At 39.8% G+C, this 18,117-nt stretch overlaps 2 protein-coding genes across 6 annotated transcripts in view; both read left to right on the plus strand.

Moving 5' to 3' along the window:
- The window catches only part of LOC101743870 (zinc finger protein 30 homolog), a 28,673-nt gene extending 10,820 nt beyond the window's left edge, over window positions 1-17,853 (plus strand). The window contains exons 5-14 of one of the 4 annotated variants that reach the window (XM_038014221.2): window positions 7,844-7,969; window positions 8,573-8,700; window positions 10,168-10,242; window positions 11,194-11,344; window positions 12,039-12,139; window positions 12,408-12,507; window positions 12,610-12,741; window positions 14,088-14,285; window positions 15,869-15,997; window positions 17,640-17,853. In XM_038014221.2, coding sequence (XP_037870149.1) covers window positions 7,844-7,969; window positions 8,573-8,700; window positions 10,168-10,242; window positions 11,194-11,344; window positions 12,039-12,139; window positions 12,408-12,507; window positions 12,610-12,741; window positions 14,088-14,285; window positions 15,869-15,997; window positions 17,640-17,726 — 1,227 coding nt within the window. In that variant the 3' untranslated portion in view covers window positions 17,727-17,853. The remainder of the gene's footprint in view (window positions 1-7,843; window positions 7,970-8,572; window positions 8,701-10,167; window positions 10,243-11,193; window positions 11,345-12,038; window positions 12,140-12,407; window positions 12,508-12,609; window positions 12,742-14,087; window positions 14,286-15,868; window positions 15,998-17,639) is intronic. The other 3 variants (XM_038014222.2, XM_038014223.2, XM_038014225.2) reach the window with 3 other exon arrangements.
- Window positions 1-18,117, plus strand: part of LOC134199623 (uncharacterized) — a 500,100-nt gene that overhangs the window by 180,083 nt on the left and 301,900 nt on the right. The gene's annotated exons all lie outside the window — the stretch shown is intronic.

The following is an 18,117-nucleotide window of genomic DNA, read 5'->3' on the forward strand; positions in this document are numbered from 1 at the left end:
CGTACATTAGCAGACATACAGGACGAGGTTTAGCTCAAGGCGATCCTTTATCACCTCTATTGTTTAACGTAGCAACTTACAAAATTTGTCATATTATTCAAGATATATGTGTAGCCCAATATGCTGATGACTTTGTCCTCTATGTAACAGACAGCGATATGAATACGGCTAGAAACCGTCTGCAAAGATCTCTCAACCTTGTAATAAAAAATCTAGATGAATTGGGCCTTAACATTTCTGCTACAAAAAGTAAAATATGTGTTTTTAGAAAAGGCCGGAAGGTATTACAAGCAAATATTTTAGTAAATGGTACACCACTGAGCGAAGTAGATAGTTTTAAATACCTTGGTTTGTGGATGGATAGATCTCTGAGATGGAATAAGCACATAAATGAACTTTATCAAAATGTTTGTAAATTTCTTAACGTTTTTAAAGTGTTGGCGGGGTCGGGATGGGGAGTCCACCCTGCTCATCTTCGCAGGCTATATATATCAATCATACGAAGCCGTCTAGATTATGCAAGTTGTTTCTATGATAACAGCTGTGATTCAAATTTAGTTAAACTCAGTAAAATTCAAAATCAGGCAATGCGCATTATAGGAGGCTTTGTTAAGAGTACTCCAATACATGTTATGGAGAGCGAACTTTGTTTACCACCTCTTCAGACTCGTAGAAGATATCTAGCTGGAAAATTATGGCTTAAATCTAAATCAATAACAGGCAACACCTCTATTGTACTATTAGACCAACTCAATTCCCTTATGTCTTCTAGATATTGGAAAGACAAAAAGACACCACTGCTAGTTTGTATTCATAACAGTTTCCGCAACATAGTCATCCACTGTAGAGATCAGTTAGGAATGTTCGCTTTAAGATCATGGATCAGTGCATACAACCTATGCGACCTTATTAAACTTAACATTGAAGGAATGAATGAGCCTAAGCGTAGTTATAACCATTTTATGTTACGTAACAGCTGCGTACGTCATCTAGAGAACCACTATTCATCCTACTACCATTTGTATACAGATGGATCAATAGAAAATAATCTAAATATGGGAGCTGCTATATTTGACCCACAAACCGGAAATTGTATGAAATTCAATATTATCTCAGATGTACGAGTGTCAATTATGCACATAGAACTACTAGCCATTTTAGAATCTATATCATATGCTAGCTCAGTGGACTCTGATAAGTTTGTAATACTTACTGATTCTCGTAGTTCGCTGCAACACTTAAACCGATGCGTTTATGGTGTTAGGGGCAATCCAGTTGCTTATACAATTATTGAGCAGATACATAACTTAAAAGCGAACGGTAAAGAAGTGATACTGCAATGGATACCTTCTCACATCGGTTTGTGTGGCAACGAAAGGGTGGATAAGTTAGCTAAGGAAGCTTCTAGTGATGGTGTGCCATTGAACATAGTTCCTAATTATACCGATTGTGTCAACTTAGTAAGAGAGGAATGTTATCGTCTATGGAAGGTATATTTCGATGAAAGGTCTTTGGAAAAAGGCGTGTGGTACAAAACAATTCAAAGTCTACCATGGAAAACGCCATGGTTTGATTCTTGTAACCTTAATAGAACCACCCTAGTGACTGTTTTCAGACTTCGTTCCGGGCACATCCCACTCAATAAATTTGCTCATTTAATGGGGAAGGCTCCTGATCCCAAATGTTCAGTTTGTGATGTAGTGGAAGACGTTTTTCACATTATGATGGAGTGTGCGCGGAATGATGATTTGAGACAACAATTCTTTGCAAAACATACAGATTTCCGACAAGTTGGAGGTGTAAATTGCGTATTAGCCTTTCCGGAATCCGAAATGGCTAAGTCACTTTATAAAATAGTGTTGGTGGGCCTTCAGAGACGATAACAGTTTTCTTTATTTTTTTATATAATTTTATATATTTTTGTTACTATCTTTTGTTGCACAATGGAGTGACATATTCACTAAGTGAATAATCTCCTTAAATAAAGATAAAAAAAAAAAAAAAAAAAAAGTACCAGTTTTCGTTCTAACGTTAACCACCCTTACAACTCCATCACGACCCGGAAAAGTTTCCTCTATTATACCCAATGGCCAATTAAGAGGAGCACTATTTTCAGATTGAAGCAGTACAACTGTGCCAGTTTTAATAGGAGTGCTATCTTTTTTCCATTTATTACGAACTTGTAATGTATTAAGATATTCAAGTTTCCATCTTTTCCAAAAAGACTGGACCAAACTGTCTACAATACGTTTCCTTTGGATGAGATTAGAATGTTCCGTTATCGTTTCTGAAGGTAGTGATTTTAATGGTGTTAAGTTTATAAAATGTGCAGGAGTAAGAGCTTGAGGGTCACATGGATCTGAACTCAAAACTGATAGAGGTCGCGAATTTAATAATGCTTCAATTTGAGCAAGTGTAGTCAACATTTCTTCAAAAGTGAGAAGCTGATTACCAACTATTTTATTAAGATGAGTTTTAACGCTCCGAATATTACCCTCCCATATACCGCCAAAATGAGGGGCTGATGGTGGGTTGAATTTCCAATCTATATTATTATCACGCAATTCATTTGCAAATTTATCTGCATACTGCTCAGAGGAAATCAATTTATACATTTCCTTGAGATATGAGTGAGTTCCCAAAAAGTTTGTTCCACAGTCGGTATAGACTACTTTGATTGGACCACGCCGCGCAATGAAGCGTTTGAAGGCATTCAGGAAAGCTGCTGTGCTCAAGTCCGTTGAGAGTTCTAGGTGAACTGCCTTGGTAACTAGACAAATGAACAGACAAATATACGCCTTTTGACTACGAACACCACGTCGCCTGTAGGGAATAATACGTAATGGGCCAGCGTAATCTATACCAGTGTGATAAAAGGCCTTTGTTTCTTGAACTCTACAAGCAGGTAAATCAGCCATCAATGGACATTGGTTTCGGGGATTTGCTCTATAACATATATTACACTGCTGTACTCGCTTTCTTATTATATTCCGAGCAGAGAGAATCCAGTAGTTTTGGCGTATCAGAGACATTAAGAGCTGCGGTCCGGTGTGCAAATACTTTTTGTGATAATAGTCTATCAAAAGGTTCACTACATGGTCACGAGCGGGAAGTAAAATAGGGTGCTGACTATCAAATTCCAAGTGAGCATTCTCCAATCGCCCGCCAACACGAAAGATACCTTCGTGAACAAAGGCTCTGAGCCGTTGAAATGCAGGCGGTAATATTTTGCCAGACTTCACATTCTTAAGTTCTTTATCAAAGTGAACTCGCTGTACAGCCTTGATGATATTCGTTTCGGCCACCTTTAAATGGGAAATATCAAATTTACTCGGTACCAATTTAATAAACCGGAGAACATAAAGTACAATACGGACCAGCTTGGGCCATGATGAAATACGACATGCAAGCGTGTATAATATATTGTCATTCCGTGCATCATCAGTTGTGAATAGCATGATAGCTGGTTTCATTTCTGGAATATCAGTCATCGATGTGGCATCAAAATTCTTAACTGGCCAATCTGAAATGGGTAGATGAGCAAATCGGGGTCCACTGAACCAAAGAGGATGCTCCATCAATTGTGATGGTGTTAAGCCGCGTGAAAGACAGTCTGCTGGATTCTCTTTACCCGATACAAAATAAAAGTTTCTGGGGTGTATTTCATCCTGTATCTTTGTTACTCGGTTGGCTACAAACGTATGCCATCTAGCCGGTGATGAGTGAATCCATGCCAAAGCCACGGTGCTATCCGTAAAGGCAAATACATTACTTATTTTACAGCGATGAGAATAGCTGTCAATAATTGCTCTCATCAACTTTGCGAGAATCAAGTTACCGCATAATTCTAGTCTTGCCAATGACACGCATCGTAACGGCGCTACTCTGGATTTGGCACAAACAAGCGTAATAGTGAACTTATTTGTTTGTGGAAAATAAACATGTAAATAAACGACACCTCCATAGGCCTTTTCAGATGCATCAGCAAATCCCAATAAGCTAACTATGCACTCTATAACAATGCCAGTATGTCGTGGTATTCTAACATTTTCCAATATTGGCAACTCAGACACGAATCGATGCCAAGCTGCTACAATTTCAGGGCGAGGAGTTTCATCCCAATCTATATTATTAGCCCATAGTGACTTAATGATGAGCTTGGCCCATAGTGTAACAGGAGCTACGAATCCCATTAAGTCCCATATTCTTGCTATAACTGATAAAATATTTCTTTTAGTACATTCGCGGTTCCGTAAATTTACTGTGAATGTGAATACGTCTTCGGCTGGAAGCCAGTTTAGTCCCAGTATTTTTAAATAGCTATCTGGACTAAATTCTTTAACTTCGAATTCTCTATGTGAAGAGGGTATCTTAGAAAGAACCTCTGGTGAGTTACTTGAAAACTTTACCAAATCAAAACCACCAGCATGAAACATTTTAATAAGTTGATTAGAAAGTTCGACCGCTGTTTCTTCATTCGCACAGGAAGTAGCCAAATCGTCAGTGAAAACGTCACTGTCAGCTACTGGAGCCGCGAGAGGAAATTGTGATCCCTCGTCCGTCACTAACTGGCGCACAGTCCTGATCGCAAGGAACGGACTACAACACAAACCGAATGGCACACGTGTGAATTCGTAAAGTTTTATCTCCTCGCTTGGATCAAAGCGATACAACATTCTCAGGAATTTCCTATCTTCGTCCTTTACTAAAATCCTCAAGTACATTTGCCTAATGTCGGCACTAATCGCTACATTAAAAAGTCTGAAATTTAAAATTATTCTAAAAAGGTCGTTTTGCAAATTCGGTCCGACTTGTAATATATCATTCAGTGCCAGTCCCGATGATGATTTCATACTGCCATCCAATACTACCCGTAATTTTGTTGTACTTTTATCCTTTCGAACGATGCCGTGATGGGGAATAACATACTGGAGTGAGGACTCATTTATATTTCTAGAACATGGGTTTAAATATCCCTTTTCTAAATAGTCCTTAATGACTTTATCGTATTCTTGTCTCATTTCGGGTTGCAATAGCAGCTTACGTTCCAATGAAAGATATCTACGCATTGATGCCTGCAATGAGTCACCCAGCTTACTAGGAGTATCTTTGAATGGTAACGAGACAATGTAACGACCTAAGCTATCACGAGTAGTCGTTTGTCTATAAAGGCTTTCACACTCCTCTTCCTGTTCCGTGTATGGCTTGACGTCTGGAATATCCTCTAATTTCAAAAAATTACCAATACAAGCATTATTCTCATTATCCAAATTGTCCTCACCAAAGGTGCAATGTGTATAGTATGAATTATCTATCGAGGGAGCTAATACCGGTGCCTGGCCGACTATTATGTAACCTAATGAAGTCTCAATTGCTACAGGTTCACCGGGGGCCCTAGAAATTATATGAGGTCGTAAAATTCGAGAGAATACATCGGAACCCACAATCAAATCTATACCACGAGGCTGTGAGAATCTGTCATCAGCTAGCTTAATGTGTTTTAGATAATTAAGACTTGAAGTATCGATCTTTGAGGTAGGAAGTTCACCTGTAATTTTATTGATTACCAGAGGTTGTATTGTAATACGCACTGATTCTTCAGTACAAGAGCAAAGTGTTAGACAACAATATCCTTCAATGGAATTTTTCACGTCACCCACTCCGCACACTTGCTTTGTTTCGGAAGGATAAATTGGTAAATTAAGTCTCTTACAAAATTCAAGAGTAATCAGATCTCGTTGCGATGCACTATCTACCAATATTCGGGCAGTACTCAAGAACGTGCCTGAATTGTCCATAATATTGCATATCGCTGTACCAAGCAATATAGTTTTAGTGGGCTGCTGATTACATACCGTCTTAAAACACTGCTGTTCCAATGCGCATGCGCACAGTGAATCTGGCATAGCGTTGTCTTGATCTCCGTCAGTGTGGGTGGCAATGTCTACTGATTTCGGTACTTCACCCGAATCACCTTTTGTAATAAAATGTAACAGCGAATGATGACTACGTGAACATGAACTACATTTTTCATTTGACGTACAATTTCGAACTGTGTGACTGGTACTTAAGCAATTGACACAAAATCGGTTGGTTTTGATGAAAGAAAACCGTTCCTTCGGTGTAATTGATTTAAACTTAGAACAATTTTTTAACTGATGGTACTCCGCGACACCACAGAATATGCATCTCTTCTGTTCGTGTACAACAAATGTTTTCACATTATTATTTCTTATATTACGAGGTTTGTTTGAATTACTTTGTTGAGAATTATATTTATTTATTCGAATACTATTGTTATTCGATATATTATAAGCACGTTGTAAAATATGGGACTGATTACGAATATAATTTATAAATTGAGTACAAGTGGGTAGTTTATCAGAATCAGAGTAGTTCATTTCGAATGATTTAATTAATTCTAAACTAATCTTCTTACAACCTAAATGAACAAAAATAAAATCTTCAAGACATTCTAGTTTTAATTGTTTTAACGAGCTTACTAACGAAGAATATTTGTCTATGTAATTTTCTAAGCTAATCGGATCGGCATCGTTAGCTACTGGAAGATTCAATAACGTATCAAAATATGACGCCGCCAAGACTCGCTTATCATTATATTTATTCACTAATGTTTGCCATAAAACTGAATAATTTTCAGCAGTGGGCATAAACCCTTGACAAATTAATTGAGCATTACCAGTCAGTTTACCGATTAAATACTGAATTTTTTCACTATCAGATAAACTTTGATTTTCATGGATTATGGATTTAAATGTTTCATAAAATATAGGCCAATTTTGAAGTTCACCATTAAACGGACATAATTCTAATCGCGGTAATTTCGGACACTGTCGGTAGGTCTCAATTTTATTCTCACCAACAACAGTGTTCGCCGTATTTTGCGTATTGTGACGCAACGACATTAGTTCCGAATATTTATATTTTATGCGAGAAAATAGCTCATCAAACGCCACCATTGACTCGTAATTGGGTTCTGTGGCGTCTTCATTTGATGCTAATAAATCATTAAGATCGTCCAGTGACTTTATGAATTCGGTACGCATCATATCTAAAGTACTAGCATTCGACATAAATACATCCACATTGCTCTCATTTATTTTAGTGATACTGTCATAAATGGACTGTACTCGAGAGTAATATGCATTAATTTTACTACGCATCTTACGTACATTACGATCAAAAAGTGATTGAGATTTAGAAGTAGTAGCCATTTTAACTAAGTAGTAACAAAGAAATTTAAATAAAATGTTCACCTATTAATAGTTTTTTCAAGTTGGGGGTAGCCGCTCAATCTATGTGCAACGGTTAAATTATTGTTAAATATCCGGCTCGAAGTGATCAAATATGTTTGGGCTTGGTTCTTTTAATTTTATATTTTTGAGCGCAATCGATATGATATTTGGTAGTAGGTAATATTTTTAGGAACTCACCGAAAGTCTGTGTCTTTGTAGTGATAATATTTGTAGCACTATCTTCATGGAGTGGCCACTCCTGTCTTCTTTCTTTGTTCTTGATGAAAAGCTTTCAGTTTTTTAAGTACTTACTTAGCTGCACTCAATATTCACCACTTTTTCGCGATCGCACAATTTTGATGCGCACGATTCAAATTCAATTTAAAAATGTCATTGATATAGGTGGGGAAAGGGGCGGGACTACATCGATGCGCTCTCAGTTACGTTCAAAAACATCAATGCTAATTATCCATTGCAGATAGCGTAAACAGTCGTGACAACTTTTCGTAAGAATTTTTTCCGTCTAGCCCCCTTTCACAACGCGCGATAAGGAACTTCGTTCCAATAAATAAATAAATAAATTTTAGCTGGACGAGATCGCGAAACGCAAACAGGGTTCAAACTACAAGAACTCCCCGTACAAATGCGAGGACTGCTACAAGGGCTTCCTGCACAAGGAAGTGTACGAGCGTCATGCCGTCCACCACACTGAGGTCAGAGCCAACGGAGACTTCCATGGGTTCACTTGTGACCGGCACAAACAGCTGCTTTCAAACACTGGGCGTCAGTGTCGCGATGTCACCATCATAACAAAAAATACTTAAAAAAGAAATCTTTTGATGAATTTCAAGTGTACAACAACAACAGAGAGCTCCGCTCCGTTCGGCTGCTCGAGCCGGAATGTCTTGTGCGACAATAGTCACTCGTTTTTATAGTAGAAAGTGGCGGTCGCTTAGTCATGAATTCCTATGAACACCGTCTTAAAAATTGTTTATACCCGTTGGACTTACAACAGTCAACAAACTATGTCAATATTAAAGAGACAGCGAACTTTAATTAATCTTGGTTAACTAAATAGTAATGTTGCGCCTAATTAAAAATGTAACTAAATAGTAATATACAGGGTGTCCTAGAAAGAATGGATAATCCTGAAAATATCAACTTTTTTTTAAATACGTAATTTGGGTACTGCCTAATATTTTTTATTTTTTACTTTGAGTCCCCAATAGCTTTACTATGCGGTGTTTCAGGATTATTAATTCTTTCTGGGACATCCTGTATATATATATATATATATATATATTATACATTTTCAGTTGTACGGCTCCTATCAGTGCAAGATCTGTAAGATTCGCACGAAGAAAAGATACGAATTGAAACATCACTCGGCGAAGCACCAGCAGAAGTACATCTGCAGGGGATGTCCCTTCGTGACCGGTTCGCGGTCAGTCAAACAATATATATCATTACATTGCTACTTAAAACTTCGTGTAATCCAAGGGCGGATCCAGCTTTGTCGCCAGGAGGGGGTCACATAGTCAAATTTAGATGCGTTCGATCCCAAACGTTTGCCATTATACAAAGTTATTATATTATATTAAATTAATTAAATATTGAAGGTATGTAGTTACATAAAATCTGTATGGTGACAAAATATATAAATAGAATCATTATATTCAATTAGTGGTCCACCTCAGCTCAGGGGGTGGTCATGACCCCCACGACCCTCCCCCTGGGTCCGCCATTGGTGTAATCGTTAACGTATTGTTACGCGCTAGGACTCGGGATAAATAAAAGTTCTACCGAAGTACAATTGAACACTATTCACACTTAAAACACTCAATGAATACTTTAAATTTCTTAATTCACTTCGTCCGCTTCGCTTCAGGTGATCCGTTCGCTTCGATTAGTTCCGATTACGGAGTAACTTCGTGACATCCCTGAAACGCTTTTATAGACGATACGACGTCTCTAGAATTATCGAGAACATTCCTCACAAGTCGAGTATTTTCGATATGAGTTTCCGCCATTTTACAATAGATGGCGTTGTACTTCCCGAGCGTTCTGGATGTTACTAGTTCCTTTGATGTTCGCTTCTGCTATTCGCCGATAGATGGTGTTGCTTTTATCAGTGTTACAATATTGTAATTGAAACTTGATTTTCTCGCCGGATCTTCTCGGTGGGTTCGCGGTTCCGATCCGGTAAGAGATTCAGCGAAGCACTGTTCTTGCTAGGGCTAGTGTTAGCAAAGTCTCCTAGGCTCAGCCCCGTTAGCTCGCTTACACGTCCGATGAAGCTAGGATAACCCCTACTAGTACTAAGCCGACAACAAAAAATATTAAGTGTTAAAAATTCCACAAATATATTATGATGGTAATAAGGAACTGATCCCAAATGAACCGATCTGTTAGACAACTGTCTAGGTGATCACTTCACAATTGTCCCGAGTGACCGATTTGTTAGACAGTTCTCATAACGGTCCCGAGTGACTGTATTTTTTAGACAGCTGTCACAATTGTGCCTAGTGTCCAATTTGTCGAACAGTTCTCCTAATTGCCCCAAGTGACCTCTATATTTATTATTAAACTATCGACCCGCCCTCGCTTCACTTTGGAAACTGTAATTTATTATTAATTTCTCCACCATTTAATGGATGTTATTATACATATAAACCTTCCCCTTCAATCATTCTATCTATTAAAAAAAGCCGCACCAAAATCCGTTGCATAGTTTTAAAGATTTAAGCATACATAGGGATATAGGGACAGAGAAAGCGACTTTGTTTTATACTACGTAGTGATTGTCCCGAACGACCGATTTGTTGGACAGTTCTTGTAACAGTCCCAAGTGACCCTATTTATTAAACAGCTCTTACAATTGTCCCGAGTGACCGATCGTTTTCTTTACCAGCTCCGCAGCCCACATACACGGAAAATATCACAACGGCAAGAGGTATACGTGCGGACACTGCGGAGAGATATTCGAGTGAGTAGTAACGGAGGACACTTGGCACATCATAAATTAATTATAAATCAATTTCTATTATTTATTACATACGTTTCACGATCTTTAATTATACGTGATTATATTTAACTAGAGGTCCCGCAGTAGTCGAAATTCGACTATAATTAATTGGAATTGTAAGTTTGTACACTATTATGATTGTATTTTATACTTCTATAATCACAAATTTCGCCAAGGCTACACTATAAAAAATATTTACAAAGACAAACAATATTTAATCTATTCTCAATTTGACAACAGACGTCAAGAACAAAAGTTTGACAATAAATAAATAGTATGCATGCGTGTGTGCGTCAAATACATGGTAGTGTGTAATGTTTTTTTTATTGATTTATTGTATTTTTTAGGCATCATTTAAAAAAAATATTAGCATTGTGCACTTCTTCTCTATATTCTCTATAAGCGTAGAAAATTTCACACTCCTCCGTCCGCGCAATTTTCGTAAAAAGGGATACAAAGTTTTTGCTTCACGTATTAATATATAGATTGTACTACTTTAATTTTTTGACATACCTACAGACTTGCATTCATGCATCTTTTCAGTGTTAGCAAATTCTCTCAGGTTGAGCCCGTAAACTCACCTACCCGCCCGCGCGTAGCTAGAACAACCCCTTGAGACTACCAGCGATTAGATAGGATAAGTAAAACATCCATGTATACAGGTCGGGTTGAAATTATATATTTTTTAATAATTAAATTGGCTATCTGTGAACTCGGCTTACGGACGATAGTGTTACACGATAACGTCTGTAGCGGAACTATTCGAACTGCTAGCTCTGACGTCACGCGAGAAGAGAGATAAATGTGTCACAAGCCAACGCTCGGGCCGATCGTGCCTCTCTATCGCATGCACGCTCAGTCTCGGGCGGAACATGACACTTTTTCGTGCGTGCAGCTATCACGTCAAAAAAGAGTGGTCCCCAGGAAAAACACTTCGTACATGAGTCACTTGCGGACGAAGCACCCCTCCGACATAGTGTGCGCCCTCTGCGGACACTCCTTCGTCAGCAAGAAGGGTCTGGTCTTGCACACGAACTTCAAACACAAATTCCACAGCAAAACGGTGAGTTCAGCTTGTTTTTAACTATGGCAATTCGCTTTGTCCCGCGCCAGTGTTGCCAGTTTGGAGTTTATAAAAATATTAGATTATTAAATACTAAATGAGAAGAATTATATTTATTTCAGGCTGTCATTGATTGTGATGGAACATCTAATCTAACTAGATGGCATGGTTTAAAAATAATGTCTCAGTAAAATTATTGTAGCTATATTTACTTAGAGTTCAGTGGACTTTTCGTTTTGTTTGATGGTTAATGTTCTGATTTTGGCAATTATTGCCTGACGATGTAGCGAATTATTAACTGATAGATTCGATTTTTTTTATTTTTATTGCTTAGTTGGGTGGACGAACTCACAGCCCACCTGGTGTTAAGTGGTTACTGGAGCCCATAGACATCTACAACGTAAATGTGCTACCCACCTTGATATATAAGTTCTAAGGTCTCAGTATAGTTACAACGGCTACCCCACCCTTCAAACCGAAACGCATTACTGCTTCACGGCAGAAATAGGCAGGGCGGTGGTACCTACCCGTGCGGACTCACAAAGAGGCCCTACCACCAGTGTAACCGATTTTGCGTAACCAGAAGCCAAATATTATTGGAGGGGGATCCAAGTATTATTGGAGGGGGACCCAAGTATTATTGGACATGGGAGCCAAATATTATTTGACGCGGTACCAAACAATTATTTGACAGGTGCCAAAAGACGGACCGGCCTGTGAGGAGTGTAACATTGTATTCGTATCAGGGCACGCGCTAGACACTCACATGTCACTGTCAACTAAACACAATAAGTCGTGAGTATGATATTGTGTCGTTAAATAGCTGAAGCGGTTTGAGATTAGAGGCTTGAGGTGAAAGTAGTAGTGTTTTTTTCGCCCTTGTAGGCAGATTAGCATACGGCCCACCTGATGGTGAGTGGTTACCGTCGCCTATGGACTTCAGCAATGCCAAAAGTAACGCACAAGTAACAGTTTTAACATAAATAAAAACAATTAGCTTTGGCTGAAAGGTCGTGGTACCGATGGCGATGTATGATTTAGTTTTTTTTTTCTTGCTTTGCAGCCTCGACACTTCCATAAGGCGGAGGGTGCACAAGAAAGCTTCGGACCACAAGAGGCCGGCGCATCACAAGCCCCCCGAGGGACCGATACCTTGTGAACAGGTCAGCACGGCCCCAGTCCCTAATGGGAAGGCGTCTTGATTTGGATTCGGGTAATGAGTCTCCCGTCCAGATCCAAACCGGAACCCTTGTATCATATTCCAGTGCGACATGGAACTGCCCAACGCTCGACGCTACGATAGACACTTCAGAAAGCTGCACCCGGGCAAGAATAGAACGAAATTCTTCACCGAAGACAGCCAGTGCATGTGCGAAATATGCGGTCAGATGTTCAGGGTGAGTTGAATTATTTACGCCTCTAGGCTGCGGTCGTATTTACGTCGTGACACGTCACATACAATCGATAAGTTGTTTTCTGTAAAAACACTAAAATCTTAACTGTTAATTGGAAATCATAATTCAATTAACACAAAAAAAAAAGCTTAAAGCTATATGTAAACCTATATCTCTTGTGAGCCTACACGGGTAGGAATCATAACCCTGACGTTGACCTCTGGGGCGATCCTCTACCATCTTGGGCCACCTGATCCGACGTGTCCGGAGAGTCCGCTCGGTGCGAGAATTAAGTAGAAGGTTCAACCCCCTGTACATAACCCCGCGTTCCGATATGACAAGTCATTATATTATCTATCTACGCAGTCTCAAGGCAGCTGACCACAATCGCAACGTGATGTCCATGGCCTCTTTCTTCTTCGATATCACTTTCTCACTGCTGAGGGTCGCGACCACATGTGACGTTCTTCCATTGTGTTCGATCATGGGTGGCATGGACCGCATGGTACAGGCTATCACCAAGTGCTTCCCTTACTAGATCTGCCCACCTGGCTGGTGTTAAGTGGGCTCTGGTAACCACTTAACAATGGTGGTTCAAACTGGTGGTAGGACCTCTTGAGAGTCCGCGCGGGTAGGTACCACCACCTTGCTTATTTCTGCCGTGAAGCAGTAATGCGCTTCGGTTTGAAGGTTGGGGCAGCCGTTTTGTACCTGAGACCTTAGAACTTATGTCTCAAGGTGGGTGGCGCATTTACATTGTCGATGTCTATGGGCTTCAGTAACCACTTAACACTGGGTGGGCTGTAAGCTCGTTCACCCATCTACTGTATGCATGCGAGTTCATGTCCATCGGGGCCAGAGGCAACGCACGGGGGACAGCTCGCCCCACCTTAGCCCGCCTGCGCGCTTTTATCTGACGTCAAGTGTTGTCCGTAACGGTTGTGACGCGAGCATATCGATATCGAAAATTTACGCTAATGCTATTGTGTTATTTAACCATGACTACTCCGCTTCCAACAAGTTCAGATCGAAAAAAAGATACATACTGATTCCGAGTCTGATCTGTCTGTCGGTTGTCTTTTTATTCGATAGTGACTGAATTGGAATTTAAAAAATATTTTTCCCTATTAGAAATAAACAAGTAATTACTTATCACATTTATTTTATTTCATAAATTGCAAAATTACCTTAAGTTACTTTAAACCAAATTGACAGCTGTTGACTAAATCGGTAGTTATTATCGACATTACCATAATTAATTAGGTCACAGCACTACCGCATTCCTCGGGATGGACATGAACTCGCGCGCCCACAGTAATCACTTCATCATCGAGATTTAATAATTTCAGTGCATGTCGTTGCTGAAAGATCATTACGACGCTCACAACTCGAGCTCGTTTGAGTGCGGCGAGTGCGGCAAGCGCTTCCCGCGGCGCTCCCGGCTCGTCATACACGAGAGGGTGCACGCCACCAGGCCGCTGCACTCCTGCGCGATATGCGGCAGACGGTTCACCGTCTACGCGAACATGATCAGGCATCGGGATTCCGTGAGTATTATTTGTTAAAACGCATTCGCTAGGTCTATAGGTCACAAACGGCCTGTATGTACAGTAAAAGCTCTTTATTCGCTTGGTATTCGAATTCCATTTATTGCATCTCGAGTGTACAACGATAAAAACAGAGCTCCGCCTCAGTCGGCTGCTCGAGTCTGAATGTTTTTTGCGACAATAGTAATTCGTATTGATAGTAGAATAATGAGGGTAGCTTTAGGAAGGTAATTTTAGTTACTCAATAGTGACGTTGCGCCGACATATATATTGTTTTTTTTACTTGACCTCATAGATCATAGACCATAGAGTCATATGGCACTCCAGATGATGAGTAGTCACAGACGCTCAAAGATATCACCAACGCTAATGGCCCAGCTAAGTTACTGCAATACTTTATTTTATTTTATTTTTTATTGCTTAGATGGGTGGACGAGCTCACAGCCCAACTGGTGTTAAATGATTACTGGAGCCCATGGACATCTACAGCGTAAATGCGCCACCCACCTTGAGATATAAGTTCTAAAGATCTCAGTATAGTTACAACGGCTGCCCCACCCTTCAAACCGAAACGCATTACTGCTTCACGGCAGAAATAGGCGGGGCAGTGGTACCTACCCGCGCGGACTCACAATAGGTCCTACCACCAGTAATACTTTATTTATTTATTACATATATAGGTGAACGAGCTCACAGCTCACTTGTTAAGTGGTTACCGGAGCCCATAGACATCTACAACGTAAATGCCGCCACCCACCTCGAGATATGAGTTCATAATTACAACTTTTACCCATCCCTTCAAACGGAAACGTTATTAACGCCAAAGTTAGTTCTGGATCTAACTAACACAAAAGGAGTTATACAAATAGTTTAATGCAGAAGACGGTCGGTATGACTAACTCGTATAGAGCGGTGCTACTATGCCGACATTCGAATTCCTTTTTTTTTTTTTCTTCCTAAGCTGGTAGCGTTGAGAGGCTATTCCAGCGTAACCTTAACTAGTAGGTGAGCTCACGGGGTTCAAACCTGACGACGTTGCTAACACGAACCCTAGCAAGAGCCGCGCTTCGTAGAATCTACCACCGGATCGGAAACGCGACCCACTGAGAAGATCCGACGAGAAACTCAGTGGGCTGTGTCTGTGAGTTAATTTACTCGTCGAGCCCTTCGTCGCAAGCGACGGGTTCGACGACAACGGTGATCGGTTTCGAATTCCGCCGATGAAGGAATGACGTGGGAATTGTTGAAAAGGTTTCAGTGTTTGGGCGTCCGGTCAGCTTGCACGGCCAGGCGCCACTGACCTGTCCTTTTCCGACGCGAATCAGTTATGGCGTGGCGGCATCTAAGTACGACGACCGCCTCTCGCCGCATGGACTTCTGCCGTGAAGCAGTAATGCGTTGCGGCTTGAAGGGTGGGGTAGCCGTTGTAACTATACTTGAGATCTTAGAACTTATATCTCAAGGTGGGTGGCGCGCATTTACGTTATAGATGTCGATGGGCTCCAGTAACCACTTAATACTAGGTGGATAAAAAAAAGGATATCAAGATCTTTCGTCATATTCCCCGCGATTTCTCAAAACAGGTGCATATGAATCTCAAGAAATTCGACTGTAATCTTTGCGGGAAAAAATTCAAGCAACTTTGCGGACTGAGGACGCACATCGACTGCTACCACCACAAGCAGCCCTGGCCGAAGAGGAACCGGAAGAAGGTGCGTTCTGTTAAAACGGTCCGGTATTTTAGGTTTAAAAAAAAACACCGGTAAAATAACTAAGACAACCGTCAGGATTGGAAGCAGTCTGAAACTGTAATCATTTAAGACAAATTTTTTTATGGAAACTAGCGACATCTTGTTGCGGATGCCCCTAAACTTATATGGTGTTAAAGTTAAGGCATTTAATTATTGTGTTGTATACCTAAACACAGAAAATGAAAAACTTAATAAAACATACAAGTCTATTTGTTTAAGACAAATAAATTGATTAAATTTTATCAATTTGTGGTTTGGGAAAATTTACGAAATCCTTCATTAAAAATAAAATATAGGATAGTCAATATTCTACTGTCATCTACAGGAGCAATGAGAAAGTGATTGAAGTGAAGCCATCTAGTGGCCGACGCCCGTAAACATTTTTGTTAGGTGCTCGAGTTGCTTATCTGAGTCTGTTATCAAAGGTGGCAATCTGTGCATTTGGACAAAAAAAATTATTGATATGTCAATACAGATTGATTTGAATATAATCGTCTCCTTCAAAGAATACGGTTCAAAACCTGCATTAAATAAAGGTTAATAGTTAACCTGTTATTTATCTAAGATGTCGTTCCGAAGAGTTTTGTGACTGCCCATGGAATACAAAGTCAATAATTCGTTTTTCTGATTTATCAATATTGTTCAAAAGTCAGATTGCCGGCTTTGATAATAGACGACTCATCTATAACTAATTTATGAGTAATACTCATTGATTGGGAATTGCATAGAACTGAGATAACGGGAAAGAGTGCTTTGTATGTAAGAACGAATACAACGGGGATATATGTCAGTTCGTCCCTCTTAACTAAATCACTTCGAGAAGGCGGCACGACATGAAACCCTCTGGTCGTGGTCGCCGGGAATTACATACCCGATCCTGTGGACCCAATGGTAAACAGTCGACGTCGCCCTAAACACGTTATTACGGATCCTCCCGATCCATTAACGGTGCTTTTAGGCACCACAAGCACCGGTCACCGTCCTCGCCAAACCCGTCGTTTGCGACGAAGGGCTGACCACTGAATTAACCCATAGACACAGCCCACTGAGTTTCTCGCCGGATCTTCTCAGTGGGTCGCGTTTCCGATCCGGTGGTAGATTCTGCGAAGCACTGCTCTTGTTAAGGCCAGTGCTAACACTCCCGGTTTGAGTCCCGCGAGCTCACACGTTAAGGCGAAGCTGAAATAGCCTCTCAAGGCTATCAGCATAAGTAGGGAGGGAAATGTCAGTTTTCAACCATCCATATACGTAGCGAAGCGTTGGTTAATTAATATAAAAAAATCCTTTTTGATCAATATAATAATTTTTATTTATTTATTTATTACAAAAACATACAATTTTAATCATAATAATAAATATTGAAACGATGTTATCTTCTGTAGTCATAGACTGTGTTGCAGATAACAACGCCAACCCCTACACACAACGAGCAATAACATATAAATTTAAATATTTCATAAACACATTATAATAATTAATTTTAAATACAATTATCAAATTTAATATAAAATTACTATAATATAATATTTATTAATATAATAGAATATAAATTAACATAATAATACAATTAATATAATATAAAAAAAAATTGACTTTGTTACAGGCGAGCAATAATCCAACTCCGGTGACGTCAGCGAGCATAGACAACGACACGTGGGAACCAAAAAAAGTGTCCCAAGAGAGATTTTAATAGAAATTTTATTGTAATGCAATAGAAAAAAATCTTTAATAGGTACTACAGTGTTCGGGTGAAGTTGCGAGTAACAGCTAATCGGTTTATATTATTTAATTCGCCAAATAAAAGCCTATAATTCGAATATTGTTTCATTTCAACACTAAACACTAGTATGCGAGAATAATGTTTGCTACAGAATCATAGAATGGTCATTAGTCGCCGTCGTCTTTAGAATCCACTAACGGTGCTTTTAGGTACCTCAAGCACCGGCATCGTGGCAAGGTCAAGGGCTCGACGTGTCAACTAACCCATAGACACAGCCCACTGAGTTTCTCGCCGGATCTTCTCAATGGGTCGCGTTTCCGATCCGGTGGTAGATTCTGCGAAGCACGGCTCTTGCTAAAAT

This window comes from Bombyx mori, chromosome 11 (assembly GCF_030269925.1).
Source record: "Bombyx mori chromosome 11, ASM3026992v2".
NCBI classification, from domain to species: domain Eukaryota; kingdom Metazoa; phylum Arthropoda; class Insecta; order Lepidoptera; family Bombycidae; genus Bombyx; species Bombyx mori.